The following is a 20,087-nucleotide window of genomic DNA, read 5'->3' on the forward strand; positions in this document are numbered from 1 at the left end:
CTGACCTTTTCCAGTTCCCCATGTAGATCTCCCCTGTCTTGCTTTGGGGAGTACACGGAGGCAAAATAACCATTTAGCATCTGTGCCTGTTTCCTCACATCAGTCATTGAATCCCCTTCTTATTAAGCGGACCTGTTCCAATGGAGCAAATACCAAGTCCTATACCAAGCATGTGTTGTATGGGCTGCTGGCCAGATTTTACATGCGGGGCCAGGACCCCATCTGCACTTCCAAAAGTGGGCTTGAGGAAGTAACATGCTAACATTTCCCATAAGTCGCCCTGATTGGGAGATGTCACAGACTGAAAAGGGGCCAGCTCGGCAGAGCACATGACTCCCAATACCTTCACTAGCCAGTGTTCATTGCCAAAATTGGACCTACCCCAATAGTTTCTTGTTGGAGAAGGAAAACATAAATTTATTGTCCTTGTTTCCTGATAATGGTGTCTTCTCCAATTTGTGCTCCTCTTCCATTTTCAGTAATGAATCAGGTTTACTGTTCTGAAAATAAGGGTAACAGGAACATTTCAGGATAATAATAATTGTTATTTTACTTGTGACTTTTGATTTCTTTTGTGCATTTCACTTTTAGAGCAGATGGAGCATAAATTTGAACAAGTGTATAGGTGACACAGCAGATTCTTCCACAGTTTGATGCAGTGATGAGATAGGAAAGGTCTAGGCAACTGGGCCACACAGTTCCACTGAAAGGTGGGAATATGTCGAGTGATGTGGCTCCCATTCCACTCTGTGTGTACTTGTGTGTGGAAGAGACAAAGAGTGAGACAGACAGAGAAAGAGACAGGCTGTCAACCAGGTCTCCGTGTGCATCACCCATTGCAGTAATTGAGTTACGTGCAATTTTCCACATTTTGACATCACTGCACATCTGTGCAGCAAATTAAACAAATCTATGTTCAACTACACTTAACAGAGCTGAAATTATTTTTCAAAAATAAAAGAGCTTCTTCTATCTACAAAAGGGACTAAGATCCAGCGAAGGCTTCTGCTGGAGGAAGAGGCAGGAAGACATTTTCCCACCCCACTGTAGCCCCAGCTCCACCTGCACATGCTTCCAGAGGGTGCCAAGATTGTCCAGGCTGCAAGAGATCGACGACAATAGAAACATCTGTTGCATTGAAGGCTGTTCAGGCAATGCACCCACAACAGAAGGTTAGTTAGGATCCCTGCCCAGGTATTTCAGCCACAACATTGTTGTGATTTTGACTGACTGATCGATTGATTAATTGACTGATGGATTGATCCCTATACCATCCATCAGCTGTACTGCTCTGGGAAGATAATAAGCCAAAAAAATTATTGGATAGTTCAGTTCTTAATGTTGTTGAACTGAAATAGGAAGAGTGCCTTCCAAACGTATACTTGCACTCACCCTTGGCAAGTTTTCAGAGAGGAACATAAAGGAGAACTTGGTGTCACTCTGAATTAGCTTTGTGCCAATTCCTCCTGATGGGATTTGGGGAATAAGAAGGCATGACTTTAAATAAATAAAAAGATGCTGATGAACCTTGTGATGGGAGCATGAACTATCAGCAACAGGTGAAAGGGGCAGTTTCAGGACACATTTCAAGCCCCTGCAGTTCTACTGTGTACCAAAAATATATATGGGAGAATGCTCCATACATACTTAGTTCCTTCATCTCAGAATTGAACTCAAACACCTGTGGAAACATACCTTATACTTCCATTTAGCTTCTGTTTTGGTCTTATTCTGCTCCCGGATTTCAAACTTTTCTGCCTCATTCTGTTTATCAGCAGGTTCTTTATTAGGTGTACTCAAAGCATTCTTGGCAGCCTGATTCAAATAAACAAACAAACCCAAAAAAGAAATCAGCATATTATCCCAAACCAAGAGGCAATGAGGCTATGCTTGTCTGTTGTTAAAGGCCATGTGACATTTTGGTCAGTGGTAGTCATGCCTAAGACACGCCTAGAGCTTATTTTGCCAAAGTCCACATTAAAACATAAAATATCAAATTTAGAGGATAATAACAAAAATGTGCCAGTCTACCAGCTTATAAAGTCATAAATTTTTAAACTCTAGAATATATCAATATAGCTGCATGCCAGCTAAGCTGATAATACCCAATTATTAGCCAGATTCTGAATAATTTTTTCTCAGTATTGATTTATCTCTCTTTCTGAATTCAGTGTTGTGTGAACCAAATGGAACTTTTATCTTTTAAAGGAGTCCATGGCAAATGTCACTTCTTTACCAACATCTAGATGTTCTTGATATAGGTTATTCTAACTAATGGGCTAAAAGCTGTCCATGATCAGTATCTTTGACACTGATGCGATTGCCCATCAACTGGAAACACACATTCAAGCTGAAAATGCCCACGATCAGAAATTGGCAGGACGACTCCATATATTGCATGATGCAGAGCTATGCATTGAAAGGAGCTGCAGAAACCTGAAGGTGAGAGATTCAGGGCAGAGAAAAGGAAGACTTCTTCACACAGTGTATAGTTAAGCTGTGGAATTCACTGCCAGAGGAACTGGTGTTGGCTGCCAATCTGAATGACTTTAAAAAGGGTATCATCATCATCTTCATCATCATCATCATCATCATGATGTTTATTTCTATACCAACAGTCTGTTTCCAACAGTCTATAAAGCAGATAATAAAATTCTCTCTCTCTCTCTCCCTCCCTCCCTCCCTCCCTCTCTCTCTCTCTCTCTCTCTCTCTCTCTCTCTCTCTCTCAGAACCAAGTAATAACAAAATAAACTTGGTAAAAAGACCTGGGATGGGAAATGTCCTCAAGCCCAGACAAGTCTTTAAAAGCCTTGGCATTAGACAAACCAAGGTACCAGAGGCAGTATGCCTGAGGGTCTGCAAGTTCTGACAGGATGCCACTGTTATACTCATCCTGCTTTGGGGAATTTAAGGGTGGCTGGTTTGCTACCATGTAAACGGAGAGCTGCGCTGGCTGGACCAGTGGCAGGATCTAGCATGGCTTTTCTCAGGGAGCTGGCTGCCCCCTGGGGCCATACTGCTTTCTGGGCCTGCCTCTTGCTGACCAAGTGTTGAACGTGGACAGCAGGGAAGGTGGCTTGTAGACTTCTGGGCTCCAGCTGCTATGGAAAGTTATATGTATACGCTTTTCCAGCTCAAACTGAAGTTGTGAATGCTGGGAAGGAGAGAGGAAGCCATGGAACCATGGGGCATGGCCAGTAGTGTGGCCCTCTGCCCCTTTCAGTGAATGAAAAGTCATGCAGCCCTAAGCCATTTTTGACACCTAAAGCACTGCTCACCTTTCCCTTCTTTGGTGTTTCAATCTTTGTTAGGGCCTCTTTTGTGTGTGCCTCAAGAAGGTCTAAGTTAGGAATGGCAGGTGAAGGCGCTTCTTTTGCTTTCTTGCCTTTTTTCTTCCCTTCCCCCTTTACTTTTGGTGTCTTGGGAGGTTTGGGGGGCTTGGGGGGCTTAGGTGGTTTTGGAGGCTTGGGAGGTTTGGCAAGCTTGGAGGGCTTGGGTGTTTTCATTCCCTTCGGTGTCTTTTTCTTGGGAGCTTTTTCGACTTGTGGAGGTGGTGGAGGTGGCGATGGTGGCGGCGGCGGGGGTGGAGGCGTCCGTGGGGCTGGTGACGGGATTTCTTCTTTCTCCACAGGGCTAACCTCCTCAACATTCACGCTGGCCCCTACTTCAGGTTTGTTGACTTTCAATGCGTTCTGCAACAGAAGGAAACATGAACACACAGTCAGAGCTGGCTTTCAAAACTGGATATATCATCATGGCTGGGTTTTCCTAAGTTTTTAAGGAAAGAAAGCCCAAAATTAGGTTTTCTGAAGGCTATGCAAGTTTCAAAAAAACCGAGAGCATGTGAGATCCAAGGCTTGCTGTGGTCCACTTGGCACACGGGAAGAGCAACGCAATTGCTGCTTCTCCGTGAATTTGTCCCAATAATGACAAAATATGGAAAACAGACGAGGAGACAAGATCCTGTTATAAAATCAGTCAGTGAGCTTCTGACAAGGATGTGTTTCTTACCCATGAACCTGTACATCCTACTTGAATTATTTCTTTGTCACACTTCTGTCTTTTTTCCCCCACAAGGAACCCAAGACAGCTTACCTAATCCCTCTGCTCCTCTCCACTCTATCCTCACAACAACAGAGAGGTTAGGCTGAGAGTGAGTGAGTGACTGACTCAGAATCACCAAGTGAGCTTTGTGGCTAAGTCAGGGAAAAGACCTTGGATCTCCCGAGCTCCCATCCCTGCACGCTTTCACTTGGTTACTAAAGTTTGTCTTGGAAAATATAAAAGGACTCTCACTAAGAAAATCTCTTTACAGTCCTTGGGCTTAATGTTCATATTCCCCTTTGCCATTTTATCATACTACTTTACTATGGCTCTGCTAAATTTATAATGTTTAAGAAAGTATACCCGCAGCTGATAAGCCTGCTATATCAATTTCAAAATATTTAAATTAATTGTTATTCAATCTGGTACTGAACATCAGAATGGCAGGGTATATTTGTTTTCTTGCATGCCATTGACCTGTGGGCCAAAGGAAAGGGTATGGCCAAGGAACACTCGCAAACTACCCAGAAGTTTGTTATAGTTCTATACTTCCATAATTCATAATGCCACTTCTATTAAGAAAAATCCTCTAATTATAATTTAGAGGATTACTATTTGCTTGATTTGTTCTCTTGTTCTTCTACTTATTTTCCAAAATCCTAGAAGTCTCTTTCACTCTTTTATTATTATTTTTCTAAGACAACAGGAAATAAAAAGGAGAGGAAGACTGTCCTTTGTTTAAATGATAATCAGTTTTAAGAGAATGAAATTCAAATTAATTTGCAAGGGAGAAACAAAACAGAATTACATTTTACCCCAAGGTAAAAGGAGCAGTAAAAGATGTACAATAAAAATTAACAATGTATGACTAATTAAAAAGAAATTATTTTCTATTTATGCTGTCATTTTAATATTCATTAAAATTCATATTCTGCATTTAAGCCTAAACACGCCAAAAGCTTTAGTAGCCCCCACCTGGCTTCCTCTTCATGCAAAAGAAATGACAGTGTTGAATCCATCATCACAAAGCCAGGGTCAACCAGTAAAAGGATGGCATATAAATGTTTTAATAAATAAATAAATAAATAAAGTGAAGGGTAGGACAATACAGGCAGGCAGAGGGATATACTTCCTCACACAGTGTTTGTCTGATTTTATTTATTTATTTATTTATTGGAAACTTTTATATGCCATCCCATATGTGAGACATCTCAGGGCGGCTTACAATATTAAAATCAGAATACACCAAAAGAATCAATTGCAATATAATACTAGAGTATAATCCATTAATACTGGATTAATGGGGTTTCTGTCCAAGCAGTACAATTTTTCTTTATTTTCTTTATTTATTTTGACATCTGTATGCTGCCCCCTACTCTAAGTGGAGTCTCCAGTATGAGCAGCTACATCCCATTGAATTCCTCCTGCCCTTGTGCAAGTGCCTGCAGGATCAGAGCCTGGCTAATCACACAGCCCAGCTGGGAGCCCTGGAAGGCTCAGCTGGCCAGGGCAGCACAGGCCTTTGTGGTGCCTGCATTCTGGTCCTGCCCTGGACTGATTCTTGCCCCTGATGGTGTCTTGCCTCCTGCCAGCCCTTGCTTCTGCCCTTGCCTTCAGCCTTGGCGGGTTCCTGTTCCTTGTTCTCCCTGACGTTGCCTTGTTCCTGGCCCTGCTCTGCCTGGCCAGGTCCGGATCTCAGTTTGCCTCTGGACCTGCCTTTGTGTGTGGTGCTGCTGCGCCTTGTCCGTATTCAGTCCTTGCCAGCTCCTGCCCTCTGGACCTGCCCCGCCTTGTTGCTCTCTGACCCTTCCCTGCTTCTGGTTCTGCACTTGCCTTTGTACCTGCCATGCCTTGCCACAGATCATACTCTTGCTTGTTCCTGGCTGCACCTTTGCTCTGGCCTCGTTACATCAATGCCAAATCTCCATCTCCCTGGTCCTGGTACTCCAGCGATAGGCACTGGCTGCCTACAGTCTAGACCTGACATCCATGTAACTGTTTTTTCCCTGAAAAAAATCTGGCCTCCACTGCCCCAGTCAACTGTGAAGCAAGGCCAAATACAATATTTCCCGTTAATTTAAGATAGGCTTGAAATGCAGGTAGCCCAACACAAGAGTGGGCTGTGGAGATTACATTAAAGGTTATTTCATGTGCCAGTCATAGTTCACTGGCTATGTATCTTCTAGCTTTAAAAACAGCAGTAAAGATTAACTTTTATATTAGAAAGTACGAATATGATTGAAGCTGCATAAGAGCATGTGGCTACAGCATTTTTCTGGAAAGGGAATACCGCTGACCATACAAGGGACTTCTGGATTTTAATGCATATCAGCAAATACATCGTTTAGAAACAGGGAGGTTTATTTTTGACAGTTTATAGAGATTCACCAACTCAAGAAAGAATACCAACCTCACTTAATCTTATTTCTTTGGCAAGGTCCTTAATGAGTTGTGCTGGTTTAAAATGTTCTGGGAGTTCATCTTCATGGTCCACTAAAGCCTTAAACAGAAAAAAGTGAAAAATCAACAGTTTAAAATGCATTAAGAGACCTTAGAATGTCATATTGTTGAAATCATGCAAAACTACTATTACTGAGCACTTCAAATTACAGGATAGAAGTTCCATGGGCTGGATATATGGGCAGGAAATATCCCTTGGAGAGCAGAAGTGATTGGAGCCAGCAAAGGCTTTCCCAGTTTGCAAAAGGGAGCAGGTGACTTCTATCCATTTTCCTTTCCTTCCTACCCCACAACACCCCTGAGCCATCTCCCATTCTGCTCTGGAGGGTCCCTCGCCCTCTCCTCACAGAATCCCACTCCTGGGATGCTGTATCTGAGCTGATACACATTCTTATCCAAAGTGTGGTTCACCTTGTCCTGACTGAGTGCTGAGTTGAGCTATCACCAAGGGAACACTTTGGCATGAAAGTGGGAACGTTGTGAAATGATTCCACGCACTTCTCCAGAAGATAAAGCCAAAAATGTGAAAACATGTTCTACTGGAAACTTGTGGTATGAAAGAATTCATCCTGGTCCTTTCACATCCACAGCATGCTAGAATTATTTTGGCTACCATACAGACCTATAATGCAAAATTATCCCTACCTGCTTTTTAGTCCAAGACCTGAAAGCACCATTTAGAATTTTTGCTCCCTGGACTAAATGGGAAGGAGGCTGCTTTCCAGCTTTGTGCAATCCTAAGCAAAGAAAACACAATGCCATTTAATGTTGGTGACCAATTATCTATCAATACATATTTTATGTTATTAAAGAGGAATTTGGAAATACAGTGGAGGAAACAGAAAAGCATATTACAAAGAGAATTCCTATGGTCTTACATTAGCAGTTCCAAACTTTAGAATCTGTTTAAAAACTGTATTATAAATGCAAAAAGCAAATGAATTTGCAATTTGTCCTGTCCTTATTTATTTTTGGTATTGACCATGAACATCAGATCTGGTGATAAAATTCAAATTTGCTAAAATCTTTGTTCAACTAAAGTGGAATTTAGCATTCTAAAGATTACAGTTTCCCATGGATAGGGTTTATAGGCAATGCTTCTTGAACTGTATGTAAATGTGGGCTTTTCCACTTTGTCTGTCTGAAAATCTGGACACTGTCAGGAGAAGTCTAGGATACTGGGTGAGGTGGCTTACATAAGCACCTTTCTGTTCATGAAAGCTGCCATCATGAGAGTTTCAGTAGTTCCCAGAACTACTTCCACTTCCTGTACTAAGTTGTAGTCAAATGCTGAGAGGATGGGCCAGATAAATTCCTTTCTTGAGTGGGCTTCTGTTTCCTCAATAGTGACTACAACTCAGTATTAAAATATACCAATTTGATATTAAAAATCAAATTGCTTCATTTTATATCATTGTATTCTTCATGTCCAGTGCTAGCATCATGGAAACAGATCCAGAATGTGCTTCTGATCGCTTAGATGAGAAACACTGCCTTAACTCACAAGCCATCTTTCCTTGTATTTTTTTCTAACCACAGTAGGGTCCAATGTAAATCCCATTTTTACTGCTACCAGAACAGGTGCCACTAGAAAAATGTTTGCTTGCAGTGGAAATGAGTATCTAAGATTAGTTAATTGTGTTTGTGTGATAGTTGCAGCTAACTCATCATAGCTTGGTTGGGTGAAAAAGTGATCACATACAAACAACAGGGGCATTTTCTCATAAACATGTTTCGGTTGTCAGTAAATAATGAAGAAATTATTAGGACATGAATTTGGCAGTTCCTTACAACCATTTTCACTGGCAATACAATTTGACCCTAAAACAGTTTATTGAAGGAAAAACTGATGCCTCTCTTTTCAGCGCTGATAACACAGGGCTCATTCAATTTGCTTGTTTGCCCATATTTTGTGCTACAAGTTTTATTACAAGCTTTTCCACCTACTCCTGGCTTTGTTGCTGAAATGTGCATGGGATTTCGAAGGGTCCCTGACATAGCCATCTTTTCTTTTCTTGTGTTTGCTAAAAACTCTTATCTACCATTTACACTGGTGAACAGAGCATGGCAGGATGTTCCAAAATGCTAATAACATGCCTGCTCATTGTTCCCCTGCCTCAAGCGTAGCACCTCCATCTCTTTTCTTTCCATGAACTTCAGCGGTGGTGTTTCCACACACACAGTTGTAGCCTGCCTGCAACATTTAAAAGCGTTGCTCTGGCACAACTTCAAATGGGAGTCCTCTCTCCATGAAGGCCGAGCAATATGTGCCCTTCTCACCTCATCTGCCTTGCCTCCTTCCCCTAGAAGTGTCTCAGGGCAAAGGGGGGATTTCATAGCCTTCAGTGACAGTTCTTTCAGTTTGCTGGCACTGATGCCATACTGATGAACAGAGGGCTATGTGGAGCAGGCACGGTCCATGAACTGGGTGGAGTGGGCACAGCCCAGCTTTGCCCACCTGCCCTCTTGATCCAACTCGGGTTGGATGGCTGAGTGGTCAGATGCCACAATTCATAAAATCTCAGTCTTACTCATCAGGCAACCTGTCTACCCCAGAGCAGCCTACGGGCGCCTGTACAACGTTCGTTAGTCCAGTGAGGAGAGAAGCACTTCCTAACCTAGGCATGGCAGCAGTAAAAAAAAAAAAATATTGATGGAATGGGTGCGAGCCCCTCTTGGAAGAGGAAGGGGCGGGACTCCCACCCAACTGAACACTTAGCTATAGAAGCTTCCCAACAACAGGCTCAATGCAGGCTCTGAGACCACGAAGGACACAGGGATGCCACACTGCTACCCATGGGGCACCCCGATGGAGGCAGTCCTGGATGTTGTGTTGGAGAATTCTAGGACTCTGGTCTTGGGACATTTCCCCATCCCTTTGGAGGCTGTCTTAGCAGGACCAGTTCAGGACTCCATGTTCTGCATGACACCCATGGAGCTGTCTCTTTTTTTCACTACATTAGCACATAGGGAAAGGCGTACCCTTGATTTGGGCAGCTGCTTCAGTTCATGAGCAAGGGGATCTAGATTTTGTGGAAGGGTCAGACCACTTCCTGGTGAAACTACACTAGTGGATGGTGTCAGTTTAATTTCACGATTTCCCAAAATAATGTATTTTCCTGGATCAGGGAAAAAACAGGAAAGCAATGGGAAGCAATGGGAGAAGCAGGAGAAGAAGGGGATCATCTAGGAGGAGAATGTTGTAACTGTTATGTTGTAGCAATAAAAGCCTCATCAAGAAAAGCCTAAAAAAGCAGCAGATCCAATATTCCCAGTCTCACGGCTGAGTCAATAGCATTCGACTCTATTGCAGATGACTGGCATTCTATTTGGCAGGTTTATTCAAGTGTAATATGTGCCTTAATCACTCACTAGCTTTTGCTGCGCTTTTATAACTAAGATGCACAATGCATTCCTACAAGTATTCAGAAGAATGCAGCCCATTAAAATGATCACAGGTTATATGTGCACTGTGTTCAGCTCACTCTCTGCAGTCTTTGGCATAGTTCAACCATCCTAAGCTTTTGTATTCTCCTAAAAGAAGGCTGTCAATTTTTCTGTGGAATTTCAACATACCTCCAATTGTGTATTGTGTGTTTTAAATCTGAGGGTTTAACTAAATGGGCATCTGTTAGGCTCCATTTGAAATGAATGGAAAAAACACTGCATGTTGAAGATAGAGGACTAAGCCTGAGATAAGGCAATTGGTACGTAAGGGATTCCTCATAGAAAAGAAACAGATAGTTAGGAACACAATGGGCACATTTGCACAAAACACTGCTGAGAACTTTGCCTCATCCTGTAAGTGGGCAAAGTAACAGCAATGAACAGGAGTGAAAAAGCTTCAGCACAACACCTGCACTTAGAACCCGCATTGCTGGATTGCTAGCAAGCCTGGATCATTATGCAGTTTCAAATGCTGGGTTGTTAGATGAGTGACAAGCCAGGAGCTCCTCTGGACAAGCTGCTAAGCTTTTCTGCCCTGGTGACTTTCTGGTTGCTTTGGCTGCTCCCTTTTCCAGAAGGAGCCAAGCGAGAATAACGCAACATCCGTGAGCACACTGCTCATTAGCTCAGAGCCAGAATAATTAGTGATGCTTCATGTTTTGGGAGAGGGGAGCCAATTGCCCTCTTGTTCCTTTATGCTGATGTAACAGTTAATATAGAACATGAAACGTTATGTGTCCTTTTTGAGTTTTGGATTGAGTTTTAATTATAGGAAGGTAAGAAGTGCAATAGCACATGGCCAAATATAAGTCTGGGAAAGTCATCTCTAGGAAAGCGGGATGGAAAGAATGATTCGCTTCAAGAAGGCCAGGAACATAAGCTTTCGGGAGCTCAATGTTAAAAAGAAGGTCAAGAAAAACAGAATGCTACTAAAGGAAGGCTAAGGAGGATTACCGAAGAAGACAGAATTCTGGGAGGACATTCATGCACTGGGGCAGTGTGGGGCAGGAGAGGAAAGGCAGGGAGGTAAGAGCTCTAGGAGAGTGGGGCCACCTTCAGGAAAATATGACCAAGAGAGAAAGCGGCTCATGAAGGTAAGAACCCTAACACAGGCTACTTCAAGTGGCTTTGTTCTGAACATGTACCTAACTGAAGTGATAAATAAAAGTAATGCTTATGCATGTATATAAGTTTGAAATGGCGTGTTTTTCCTGGAAAAAATTTACTACTGGAGTTTGTTTCTATCATGCTGCACACTCTGAATGGGGATCATTTTGGACCAGATCAGCTTTGGTTTGAAGTGTGCTTATGAACACTGTGCATGCTCTTGACCCCAGACATCCTAAACCCATCATGCTTCATAAGCATTTTTAATTAAACTGCATATATATATATATATATATATATATATATATATATATTAAAGTTACTTCAGTGAGGTCTATTGGAATCTGAAAAACATCTTTTCCCAGCCATAGGTGTGTTATTTTAAAAAATGTCAAAGTATGATTACCAGTTTAAGCATTAACAGTAAATTAGGTTGTGGTATTGTGTGTTACAGAATGGAAAAGAGGAGACATGTTTTTATTTACCTTTAAATGACTCTAGCAGGTGTTTTCCTGTGTACCAACATGCCGTTTCAAAGTTCGGAAACTGGGTTAAGCTGACAATTTTTAATCGTCTTTCAACTTCATATGCTCTATGATACATGGTAAAAAGGTGTTTCAGTTGAACAGATGACAAGCAGCTTTGTAAATGAAAAGCAAAGTCTCTCCCATCACTGCACTATAGCATAACTGTTGTGTGGCTTTCCAGGTGCTTCTTATCAAGCAAGCTGTCATAAATTGTCAACTGCTATAAAATGGCCAGCATATTTGGAAACAGAAGAATTCTTTACATTGTACTTGCTGCTTTTAAGGAAAAACTAATTGCTCTGCACTACACTGCTCAACAAGAAACAATGGACCAACTCTGCTAATGTACAGCCAAGTATATCATTGCATCCTAAAATGCATTTTTGTCTGATGCCCAATATAAAAACTTCAGTCTATTATGCATTAGACTAGGAATACTGATTGTAAAAGGGAATACTAAGTTTTTGGACAAAATTTAGGATAATGGAAATGGATGGTTTACTTTTTCACTTCTTTAGTTTGCCTGATTTTTCCAGAATGTGTTTATGCTAATTCATCAAAAACATACGAATTGAAGTTAGTTATCATTTGACAATTATAGAAACTACTATTTATTTCCTTTTTTAAAAGAATGATAGAAAACATTTTCTAGCTCTATAATCCAGCACTAATATTTCTAATCATTCTACACTGATCTCAAAGAAAATACTTAATTTTGTATCCAGATTCAGACACAAGCAACAGAACTGGCAGAATCTGACTTTGTCTCTCCTCTTTCCTTCCCAGCTTCCCATCTCAAATGCTACACAGAGGATCGGGGGACACTGCCGAATAAGGTAGGCTGAAATGTGTGGATTGAAAGTGAAGGATACTTCAGCCCCTGCTCAACAGCAGATTCTTCCTAATTTCTGGTTAGCCTGGGTGGGATGCTGGAGGGGCAGCTGTGGAGAAGAGGGGGCGAGGAACTATGTTTTTGCCAGCCCAGTTGCACACATCTAGACCTGGATCAAACCCATCGTCTCTTTAGAACTGGATATGGTTAAATATTGTAACACAAAGCAAGTTCAACCTTCTTACCTCATCTGCATTTCAACACTTAGGCTATGTAGGAAATGTCCTGCAAAGGCTAGGCAGTCCACCGGGGTTAAAGTTGCATAAATCCACCCTGTAAAAGATAGATGAAAAGACTGCAGCTTTTAAAATTGAAATGCAGCCACTGATCTCTTAAGAAGCATCCTAAATATACCCATTCAGGTTCATTTGTACACGTTTAGTTAGAACTCCTTTCCCATGAAAAAGTCATCAAAACCCTAAGAAGTTCTCTGAAGGCACCGTTTCATTTGCTATACCCGAATTGTGAGTTAGGTTAAGGTAATTGCGGTCTAGGGTTTCCTCATAGACATTTGGAAGTGGATCAGAGCCTTGGAGTCCAGACTGGTGACCAAACAGATACAAAAAGGTAGACATGCCTGGATGTGCAGCAGAGAAGTGATAAGAGGGAGGAGGCTACGCAGTCATTCACTCATTTTTTGCCCCTCACCAGCCCCTCTCCCAGCTCATGTTCTCACGTTATGGCAAGCACATGCCTGTGACCCTTGCCTGGAAGAGGAGATCTGGGGAAGGAACTCACGGGTGAAGAGAGGTGGGTCCAGAAGGGCTAAGCCAGCTACTATCACTATGGCTTCAGCACTGGAAATTGTGCCATTCCACCCCCACCTCCATTTTGGCAGCCATTTGCTGCTTGGTTAGATTCTCAGACCCGGGCTTGCTGTCAAACAACTCGTCAGTATCTGCAGTAGGGCTCCTTATGACCAAGCCAAGCCTCTAACCACTAGCTCTCTCTTAGGTGGTGGTACAAGAGAATTACATCCATCCATCCATCCATTTATTTATTTATTTAAAACATTTCTATGCCGCCCCCATTGCAACAAAGCCTCGGGGCGGCTCACAAAGAATACATAAATACATACATAAATAATGATAATATAACAATAAAAAAATTGTTTAAAAACCCCCGGTGCATTCTTGGCTAAAAATTTTAAAATCCTAATTAATTCAATAATTTAACAATTAAAATAAGTTTTAAATAAAAAGGTCTTAGCCTGGCGCCGAAAAATAAATAACGATGGCACCAGGCGGACCTCTCTGGGGAGCGCATTCCATAGGTGGGGCGCCACCACAGAGAAAGCCCTCCTCCGGGTACTCACCCTCCTAATATCCTTCACAGAGGGTTTCCAGAGAAGGGCATCCATTGCTGATCTCAAGGGGTGGGAGGGCATATATGGGCGCAAGCGTTCCTTTAGATACCCAGGGCCCAAGCCATTGAGGGCTTTATAGGTCATAACCAACACCTTGAATTGGGCCCAGACTTCAATCGGGAGCCAGTGGAGCTGATGGAGAACTGGGGTTATATGAGAACAACGCCCAGTCCCCGTCAGCAACCTGGCAGCTCTATTCTGCACCAATTGAAGTATCTGGACCGTCTTCAATGGTAGCCCCACGTAGAACACGTTACAGAAATCTAATTGGGAAGTTATCAGTGCGTGTGTCACTGTTGCCAGGCAGTCGTTCTCCAGGAAGGGACGCAGCTGATGTATCAGCCGAAGCTGAAGGAAGGCGCTCCTTGCCACCGCTGTCACCTGAGCTTCTAGAGACAGCTCGGGGTCAAGGAGCACTCCCAAGCTGCGAACCCTGTCCCTCAGAGGGAGTGCAACCCCATTTAGGACAAGGCCCAAGTCCCCCATTCCGAGGCCCAAGCCACCCACCAACAGGACCTCCGTCTTGTCTGGATTGAGCTTCAGTTTATTGGCCCTCATCCAGCCCATTACCTCGGCCAGGCACCGGTTCAGCACAGCCACTGCCTCACCTGGATTGGTGGAGAACGAGAGGTAGAGCTGGGTATCATCAGCGTACCGATGATTCCGCAGCCCACACCTCCTGATGACCTCTCCCAGCGGTTTCTTGTAGATGTTAAATAACAAAGGGGACAAAATGGACCCCTGCGGAACTCCATGGCATAACTGCCATGCCGCAGAGCCATAGTCCCCCAGCACCACCTTCTGGAATCAGCCCTTGAGATAGGAGCAGAACCACCGCCACACGGTGCCTCCAACTCCCAATCCTGCTAGCCTATCCAGAAGGATACCATGGTCGATGGTATTGAAAGCCGCCGAGAGGTCCAGGAGAACCAACAGGGACGCACTCCCCCTGTCTCTCTCCCTGCACAGGTCATCGTACAGGGCGACCAAGGCAGATTCAGTTCCATACCCGGGTCTGAAGCCAGACTGAAATGGGTCCAGATAATCAGTTTTACAAATTATCCACTGTCTGATGCATGTTACCTTCCCAGGTTCCTTGGGACTGAGTGAACTAACCCACCCGTAGCCACTGTCCAAATTTTAAATTAGTAAATGAAACTGTATAGCACACCCTTTACTTAGGGTTTTTCAGGTGCTGCAGTTACTGCAAAAGAAGGCATGCCATGGATGTGCCAATGAGAACAGCGCTGATTGCACTGGTTGCAGTAAGCTTCCAGGTGCAATGCAATGAAAGGATGACAGCCTATAAATGCTACAGAATCCTCAAGTGTCCCCTCCTGTTTTCTTTTAGTTCCACTTCAACAGGCAATCCACAGGTTTATCATTTGTAGATCCCTTCCATATGTTTGGTGGCTGTGCCTGCTTAATACTTCACATTCTGTTCCTGCTTAATGATGATTATGTACTGTTTGCATTATTGATACTGTAACCCAGGGTAAAGACAGAATAATTTTCCTTAACAATCAATAAAAACCGTTCATAGTTCCACTGTTTTCATACCATAAAGCAGCTTCAAACAGAAGTTAATGCCTGCTTCATGCCACGATACAAATCAGAGCAACTGACCATTTTGATATTTGATCTGTTTTAACAATGCTGTTTCCCAGAAGTCTGATATTTATTTTTTAAGACCTGCTCAGTGATGGTTCCTGACCTATTCTCTTATACATCTGTTCCCCAGCACTGAACATAAACCAATGGCTTATTGAACCTTGCAGTTCATATTCAAGTTCTCCCCCAAACTGGAGACATGCAGATCTATGAAAGTACTTGATGCTGCTATGCTCAATAGATGTCACTGTGCTCCATCTCCATAAAATGGTCCTCATTAAAATATTTCTTCCATTTGTCCTTCCCCTTGTTTTTATTAGATCTGTGCCTAGGGATTCTGGAAAGCAAGACAAAACTCAAGCACTTGCCCAGGCTGGGAAAAGACCCGTAAATGTAAAAGACTATAGCAAGCGATAAACAGGAAAGAACTCAGAAACTATTTTTTTAATGGCAGTAGGCCTAATTCACTTGGAAACACAAATAGAGAAGCCTTTCCAATGCAGTTGCTGTGGTGGTCGAAAGCAAAGTAAGCAGAGGAACACAGGCTCTCTGGGGATGGCCTTTTGTATCAAAACATGTAGGCTTCAATTCTAAGATGTTCCAAACAGTGCTGTGTGCAGATACAGTCAACATGTGTTCCTACACAGAGGCCACAAGGAAGAATTTGTGTCTCCTAAAGCTCATGTACCACATTACTGTTGATGCACTTATTAATATAATACTATTTATCTATGGAAACATAAACAAATTGGCTATTGGTCCGTGGTCTTGAGTGACCTCCAGTACTTCCATAGCTCTAACACTGGCAGTGTGCTAGCATAAACAGCACACTAATGCAGCTTCATTAGAGTTTGCCAGACAAAGAGAAATAGCTGCTTTTTCCCATTATCTTGCAAGTGCTAATAATGTCGGTTATGCTGGCACTGCAATGGCCCTGGATACTGCCCCTAATTTGCTGGAATAGACAACCGGCATCTGCCAGGACACACCTGGCAATTAAATAGCCTGCAAATCAATTGGACCAGTGACTTGGGGTGGGAGGGTGGCTAATGTAAAAGCTTTTTTCTAATATTTAAAGTGTTTCAGGTACATTATCTCAGCAAGCTTCTCAATATCCCTCAGCAGTCTTTCAAATACACTAGTATTTCCCTCCATCCTGGTTTGTTTATGGCTTCGCAGTGAGCATGTGACAGATGTGAAAGCTGAACTGGAGACTTTTTGGTTCATGGCTCTTTATGAAGTTGATGTGTGATGAACTCTTTCTGTTGCACAGGAACTTAAATATCCTGTAAATTTCCAATCTTATGGTTGAATAAGTCTTGATTTTGTGTGTTCCAAAATCCGAGTCTGCTGAACAAGCAAGAATATGGGGGCTAAGTTGAAGTGGGGCAGGACTTACAGGAGAAAACTGGTGGGTAAAATGAAGAGTGCTTTGCTCCTCTAGGGCCACCAATGTCTCCCTGCAGTCACCCTTTGTCAGCTGCTTTACCCTCACCACACTTACTTCTGGCCTTACAGTCCTGAGTGTGTCAGTGTGTGTGAGTGTGTGAGTTGGACAATGGTAAGAGAGAGATTAAAATTGGCCTATGGGGGGAAATTTGCAAGAAGAATCAGCAGTGGGGATAAACGTTCATTGTCATATTCGTATATTCCAACATAAATTCCTTCATGCACTCCTGCACATCATCATTCCACAGAAAAAGGTCCTTTGTAAAATGCCAAATCCCTACACTCTCATGGGTGCGGTGCTGTTTTATCTTGTCCAGATTGGAGTGCTCTCGCCACCAACACATAGCAAGGCCAGTTCTATATGCCGCAATTCAACCCACATCTGGAAAGTTATTGACTTGTGGTTCTGTAGAAATGTAGCTACAAAGCCATAACTTCATATTCTCACACCTCACGTGTGACCTGTATTTCCAGAATTCAAAGCAACAGACACGTTCTATAAGTCTCTCTTGTGTAATTATAGTAGTATTCTCACCTGATGGGATAAAAAGTGTTTGTCCCTGTTTAACTGTGCATTTGTAACACTTATCAACTTGATCAGCAAAAAACATTTCACTGTGATTCGCCGCTGACTGCCAGCGCTCATAGAGGGAAATGTTCGCAGAGGTTGGCTTGATGAGATAAAATATTTTTTCTCCCTGAAACAGAAAAGATGCTTTAGTTATACAAAATGACACAAACCATGATTCCGTCTGAGGAATCTGAAGACTTGATGGGTCTTTTCAGGGGTGTGCCCGAGTTCGAAAACTTCTTTCATTCCATACCTTTGACCTGTTGAGCTGAATTGTCTCTTTTGCTACTTGAAAGGCTTTACGAGCATTAAATTGCAACACACTGGCAGGCTGGTATTGTCTGTATGTTCAACCCCACTCCCTTGCCATTGTCTGCACCCCCTCTGCCTTCATCTCCATCCAGCAATGCAACATGGCCCCAGACAGCAGCTCTAAAATGGAATTTGGACCTTGGGTTCAAGTGGTTCCCCATCCGTGTGGGATCTCTTTTTTTATCTTCTCTTGTTATCACTTATATTTCAATTTATATTGTAGGGTTATATCTATTATTGTTAACCAGCTGGAATGGTATATGTGGAAAAGCTGAGTATGCACCTGATTAATACAGGAAATAAATAAATCAAGATACTATTTAAATACAAACAACACACTCCTTCACAATCACCACATTTTGGTTCATTACAAAGTAGTCAGCCTAAGCAATAGCTTAGGTCAGCCTTCCTAAACCTGGTGCTCTCCTGATCAGCTCAACAACAGTTCCCATCATTCCCAGCTACTGGCCATACTGACTGAGACATGATGTAGCCCAAAACAACTGGAGGACATTGAGTTGGGAAAGTCTGTATCAGACCTTGCTTTCTTTAGAAAGTCCTTTCTGGTTTTAATTCAGTAAAAAGCAGCTGTCAGGTTTGAGCATGTATGTTGTAACCTGCACGGTCATCAAACCATTGCACAAAAATAGATTTAGAGGCTGTAGGAAGTACTTTCTTACAAGGACAATTGTGTTTACATGCAATATGCATTGGTTCTTGCCTGAAGATATGAACAACACCAATATTACAGCAGTATGCAGTCAATTCAGCTCTGCAAGATGTTTGATTACACTTGCTGGCTAAGACAGAATACATTTCTACCCCAAATGGGTGCTCCAACCATTTCCCCTCTCGAAGGTGGGAAGACAGCTTAAGCACTGCTTCTACCTTCGAGCCAACCAACTATTCAGCGCAGAAGGCAGGAAGGATCAGGGTCAGAAGGTAAATATTTAGTACAGGGGTGGCCAGACTTGTGCAATGGAAGACCCACATATGGTAAATGTCACGTGTTTGAGAGCCACAAGGGGTGCCTGTGGGTGGTGGCAGTGCGCAGTGAGCAGCAAGCAGCAGCAAACAGCGAGCTGCAGAATAAGCTCAAAGAGCCACATGTGGCTCCTAATCCTCAGTTTGGCTACCCCGATTTAGCGTTTAGAGCCTGATATATTCAAATCATGTAACTGACCTTTCTTCCCTCCCCTTAATATTGTAATAATCTCCTTAATTTATACAGAAAGGTCATATATTATGGCCTTGTACAAGTTATTTTGGGAATTACTGCAAAATGATCACTATATTGAATGTCAAAAGCTGCTGTTGGTTTATTTGTAAGTATTTTGTCTTTCAGACCCTCATCTGAGCAGCACAGCTGATCTGGAAATCAAGACATGATTGTGAAACTTCTATGATATGGTATGTTAATCAATGTAGAATAGAATGTCTTACTTTCAGGACGTGGTACCAGGCAGAGGCTCCACCAGAGTCTATGTGAAAATCTGTGTAGCTGTCCTTCACACAGATCAGACAGTATTTGGTCACTTTTGGTTTTCCCAACAAAGCATCATCAGGCCAGTAATTTTCCACCCAAGAAAGTTTTTTAACAATATCAGGAGACTCTACAAAGCTGGACATTCTGTTTAAAATATCAAAACAAAAATAAAACATTTGATTTAGTTTAAAATGCAGTGTTAGAGCTAGTTTCAATCACCCTACTAATCATGGAAAAGCACAAGGCTAGTTTAATTATTTCTAACGAACCTTGAAGAAGTTTGAAGACCCTTAGAAATGTAAATATTAGATGTGACATCTTCATTCCTTCTATTTCTGAGTGCTGTATAGCCAAATCGGCATCACTCATGAACAAGAAGAAGATATCAGCAAGCTTGAAAACCTAGCAGAAAGCTCTAAAAAGAATCACAAAAACAAGCCAATGCCAACGAAGTGTGGCCAGTGGCTAAGCCATGCTGCCCAGTTTCGCTGTGGGATGGAGACTGGAAGGTTAAGGGGAACGGAATGGAATGGCTGGTATCTTGAAGAGCCGCATTCCACATGGCAACACTTGTTTCAGTGTCCACAGTGGGGCTAATGTGGGTTGAATGGTTAATATGCACAACAACTGGCCATTGTGCATGTTCCCCACATCTCAGAGACAACGTGCATATAATATATTCATGAAGAGGGAGGTATGTGCATTCCCAAGGCCTTTGCACAATGGCTGGAAAATGAGCAAAATGCAGCCAAGATATGCACATCCCCCAAGGTCTGTTTCAGATCATGCACAATGAGCAGAGAATATGTAAAAT

General features: G+C 42.5%; 1 protein-coding gene across 1 annotated transcript in view; it reads right to left on the reverse strand.

Annotated features, from left to right (window-relative positions):
- PHF2 (PHD finger protein 2) overlaps positions 1-20,087 on the reverse strand; it is a 129,591-nt gene that overhangs the window by 22,944 nt on the left and 86,560 nt on the right. Inside the window, 9 exon segments of the mRNA XM_044451189.1 lie at positions 382-500; positions 1,696-1,815; positions 3,280-3,693; positions 6,456-6,545; positions 7,151-7,242; positions 11,545-11,651; positions 12,664-12,751; positions 17,440-17,602; positions 19,231-19,417. Coding sequence (XP_044307124.1) covers positions 382-500; positions 1,696-1,815; positions 3,280-3,693; positions 6,456-6,545; positions 7,151-7,242; positions 11,545-11,651; positions 12,664-12,751; positions 17,440-17,602; positions 19,231-19,417 — 1,380 coding nt within the window.

Source organism: Varanus komodoensis, unplaced genomic scaffold (genome assembly GCF_004798865.1).
Source record: "Varanus komodoensis strain SLA01 unplaced genomic scaffold, ASM479886v1 scaffold6_2, whole genome shotgun sequence".
Lineage (NCBI taxonomy): Eukaryota > Metazoa > Chordata > Lepidosauria > Squamata > Varanidae > Varanus > Varanus komodoensis.